Source organism: Prenolepis imparis, unplaced genomic scaffold (genome assembly GCF_030444845.1).
Source record: "Prenolepis imparis isolate NDT839.2.m4 unplaced genomic scaffold, iyPreImpa1.0 SCAF_6, whole genome shotgun sequence".
Classification (NCBI taxonomy): Eukaryota; Metazoa; Arthropoda; class Insecta; order Hymenoptera; family Formicidae; genus Prenolepis; species Prenolepis imparis.
In genome coordinates, this window is record NW_028141164.1 from 19,516,606 (window position 1) to 19,521,429 (window position 4,824).

A 4,824-nucleotide genomic window follows, 5' to 3' on the forward strand; every position below is an offset into this window, starting at 1 on the left:
GTTGCCATTTTTCCACCAGAAATTGAGAGGGAATACCTATTTATCAATCGAAAGTTATATCATTCGTTAAATGTATTGGTTGTAAGTATATAAATATACTGTGTAATGCTGGAATATGTATCACAATAAATAAATAATAATATTAATAATAATAATACATATATATATATAATAATGATAATAATAATAAACTACTAAATAATGTAATTTCAGATTTGTGATTCCAAGTGCGAAATTCTTGCCGTAAATAGTGCCCATGGTGGCCGAACACACGATGCCCGAGTGCTCCGATCATCGAGAGTATTTGCTCATTTAGAGCAAAGGCACAGAGAAGGTGAAATAAATTCCTGGCTTCTAGGTAAATAATTATATTGTAATAATGTAGGCTTTCCAACAATGACACAGAGCGACACAGTGTATCGTTCTATCTTCTTTCAATACTAGTGAACAGCAAAGATAGAACGATACACTTGTCGCTCTGTGTCGTTGCTGGAAAGCCTACAAAATCCATAATAAGAATTATATTCAATTATATTCAAGCTTCAGTGAACTTCTTTTATAGTACTTATAATTTTCTTTAATTATGCATCTATCAAACAAAAATATTAGCGTTGGTTAAAGACTAACATTGTACGTATTTTAGGTGATTCTGCATATCCTCTTCTACCTTTTTTACTGACGCCAAAATTAAATCAAGTAGAAGGAACTCCAGGCGCAAAGTATACAGATTATCATGTCCGGACTCGTGTGACTATAGAGCGATGTTTCGGCATTCTAAAAGATCGCTGGCGTTGCTTACGGAAAGAACGAGCTTTACATTATTCTCCACAATTTGCTGGTAATTTCATTTTTTAATTCTATTTATTATTTTATAATTTTCTTTATAACTTTTTTTCGTATTTTTAACTGCTTTCGCAACAGAATCAAAATGATCTAGATTAAAATAATCCGTGGCTATGATTGGTCAAATTTGAAATTTCATTATAATAGTTCTAATGAAATTTCAAATTTGAATAATTATAGCGCAGAGATCATTTTAATCTGAATCATTTTGATCTGTCGCGAAAGCAGCCATGATTAAGTTTATGATTAAGTTTTATTTTGCTTTTACATTATTTTATATGTTAGTTTAAGGTCACTATTTTATAATTTTACTATTTTTTACAATCTGTATATATTGGTGAAATATTTTGTTATATAGCTCTCATTGTTAATGCTTGCTGCATTCTACACAACATGGCAATTAAATGGAGAATTCCAAACGATGAAAGATATCTGGATGAAATGGATATTGAACCACCGATACCATGTAATATTGCCGAAGAAACTGGAGAACAAACCCAAACTCGAGTGATTCAATGGTATTTTACTAATTAATTAATCCTTAATTCGATGTTATATTACTAGTATTTTTTTTAGATTTTTTGTAATTTTATCAGTAATTTTAAGGTGCTTTTGAAACATTTTTTAAACAAACCTATTATTGAATTGTCCGACAAATCTGTACAATATTTTACGTAAAAATTAGGATGTATATTGAACGTATATTATTTTAATAGTGGGAATGAGAAAGTATATTATTTTATTTGTAAACAACTGTATGATAAATATATATGTTTATTTAGATAAAAAATACAGTGTACTTAACAAAACAATTGCACCAATTCTTTTAATATTTATGAAAGACATGAAACTCTCCCATGCAAACTTCCCATCAATGTACTTTGTTTTCCTTATTTTATTCCAAATATTGCGGAGCAACGGATCGAATTATATTCGTTAATTCATCTACCTTTTCAATCAACGATGTTAGGAGTTCGTTGCGTTCTTGGTAAGTTTGTTTTTTTAATTCTAACTCTTCTTTTGCTACAGTCAATTTTTCCTCTTTCAATTGTAACGATCGCTCCTGAATACTGCAATTATCCACGGTGTGCTGTTCAAATAATTGTTTAACATTCTGCTTTGTTTTCTTGTTACCGGTATCTAAAAATTAAATATAATTAATATCAATTTTTCTCAATAATAGACATCGAAAGATAAAATAAAATAAAATAAAATAGTGTTAATATATCACACAAGAGAGGAGTCCTCAATAGTTATTAATATTTGTTACCTCTGTCATCAGAATATTTCTTGTTTTTTGTTGACATTGTGCTGGAGTTGTGACAATGTACTTGTTTTGGAATCTGTACATTTTCTGTAGAAGCAAGTACATTGGAGGATACCTGAAACAAAACAAAATACCTTTATATACTTTGCAAGAAATACAATAGATACAGCGTAAAGAAAAGAAACATCATATATGTTATCATTGCACTTACATTTATTGGAAGATTCTCTGTATCATCATTTATTATGTCATTGTCAAAGAGATTTTCCTGAAATTTGTAACATAACAATAGTAAAACTCTAAATTAATAATAATCAAACTATAGTAAAACAATATTACTTCAGCATTGAGATGCAAGAAGGAAGTCGTATCTTGAGGTCTTTGGAAGCATAAAGTTTTTTGGATCTGTGAACTCTGCGAGGTCAAGAACTCTTTGGTGGTTTGCCAGTTCTGTTTAATTTTTTTGTTACCCATATCTAAAAGAAATTCAATATTATAATTAATATCAGTTTTCTTCAATAATAGATGTCAAAAGATTAAATAAAATGAAATAGTGTTGATATATCACATAAGAAAGGAGTGGTCATTAGTAATTAATTTTCATTACCTCTGTCATCAGAATATCTCTTGTTTTTTTGTTGTTATTGTACTGGAGTTCTGGCAATGTACTTGTTTTGGAATCTGTACATTTCCTATAGAAGCGAGTACATTAGAAGATATCTGAAACAGAATAAAATACTTTTATATACTACTTTGCAAGAAATAGATACATCGTGTGAACAAAAGAAACATCATATATTATGATTGCACTTACATTTATTGGAAGATTCTCTGTATCATTGACATTTATTACGTCACTGTCGAAGAGATTTTCCTAAAATTTGTAAGATAAAATTAATATTAAAACTCTATAGTATATAATAATAATTTTAAAACTCTACAGTAAAATAATATTACTTCAGCATTGAGATGCAAGGAGGAAGTCATATCTTGAGATCTTTGGAAGCATGAAGTTTTCTTGATCTGTAAATTCTGCGAGGTTGAGAACTCTTTGGTTTGCCAGATAGGAGAATCCTGCAGATTCTGTGACGTCAAAGTTTTTTTAGCGGTCAAGTAAATAGAAGTAAAGTTATTATCGCCAATAGCTCCTCCTTCAGGAATATTAGACATTCCACTGGCTTCAGGTGTTAGAAATTCTAATAAATCGTCTTCGGAGGGGCTAGTGTCTAAAGTCTTTGGTGGTCCTCCTCCAGTGCCTGCTGAGTAACTTTTATATGTGGCTACTCTTTTTAACAAATTCGATTTCCAATCACGCCATGTCTGTAACAAAAAAAGAATAATCTTGCCATTAGTATTATGTAAAATAAGATAGTATTATGTAAAATAGTAACTAACAAGTCAAATTGATATTTATTTAACGTATATATATATTTACCTTTGCCCATTCTTTTGGCAACTTTTGAGGACCGCAGCCTGCACAATTGAGATCTGATGTTATTTCCTCCCATAACTCGTCCTATAAAAAAATATGCACATATTTACTTGTAATTTTTATTTACAATTTATTATTTCTATTATTTAACGTTTTTGAAAATAATATTTATGTCATAATAAAATAATTTATAAAATCACTTACTATTCTTTTTTTATTTTCGCGGTTATAACGTAATCTGCCTCTTCCAAAATCGGGATGAGATCGCATAAAGTTTATAAGTATTTGTTTCTGCTTCTCCGTCACATTCATTTTTGTTAAAAAAAGTTTTTGCAATAATGGCGTGATACTTTTTATTTTAGGTATGTACAGAGTCACACAGAGTTCTCTCCATCGATAGTTGTCTCCCACATTATTCACATTATCACATTAGCAAATCTAGTGATTTCGTATTTTCACTTTGACTTTACAGAATCGCACGAACAAACTCACGTGAGATGAAAGTGCGAAAAACGAACGATCTCACTTAAATTACAGAATCGATGCCTCGGTGCAAGAGAAGCGGTAGACCGTATGATTCGAGCGGCAAGCGACAAAAGACACACGTAACATATGATACCGCGCCGAAAAAGTATTATCGCTTTATATCTTGATTTATGATACTAAACTGTTTTATAATCAGCGTGGAGCCCTTTATCATTTGCAACTTGCCGACGTATTTATTTCAACTTTAACATGTAGTTTTAGTAGCATAAATCGTGCGTGCATGATCGTATTCGTCGTTCTCTCTAATAAATCTTGAATGGAATCATTGTAAATATACAATGCTGCATATATGCATATGCAAAGTGTCCTTCACGCGACACGCATCATCGTGAAAATTTTCGCATTATTTTCCTATTTTCGAAAAAACAAAGTGATAATATCTTTTCGGCACGGTATCATATGTCGCGTGTGTTTTGTCGCTCGCCGCTCAAAGCGTGCGGTCTACCGCTTCTCATGCACCGAGATAATGTTTGCTTATTTAATAATTAATGTGAATTTTGTAAATTGAATAGAGGATCATTCTATTCAGAGAGTTTAGCATGTAGTTTAACGTGCGGTAGATCGCACGCTTTGAGCGGCGAGCGACAAAACACACGCGACATATGATACCGTGCCGAAAAGATATTATCACTTTGTTTTTTCGAAAATAGGAAAATAATGCGAAAATTTTCACGATGATGCGTGTCGCGTGAAGGACACTTTGCTTATGCATGTATGCAGCATTGTATATTTACAA

The 4,824-nt window shown here is 31.2% G+C and overlaps 1 protein-coding gene across 1 annotated transcript; it reads right to left on the reverse strand.

Annotated features, from left to right (window-relative positions):
- Positions 1–1,738: 1,738 nt before the first annotated feature.
- LOC145937944 (uncharacterized) lies at positions 1,739–2,794 on the reverse strand. The gene is made up of 5 exons (XM_083041291.1): positions 2,718–2,794; positions 2,450–2,586; positions 2,322–2,378; positions 2,114–2,225; positions 1,739–1,983 (listed from the first exon to the last, which is right to left on the reverse strand). The coding sequence occupies exons 2-5, from the start codon at positions 2,582–2,584 to the stop codon at positions 1,739–1,741; spliced, it is 549 nt and encodes a 182-aa protein (XP_082897417.1). The 5' UTR covers positions 2,585–2,586; positions 2,718–2,794.
- Positions 2,795–4,824: the final 2,030 nt, after the last annotated feature.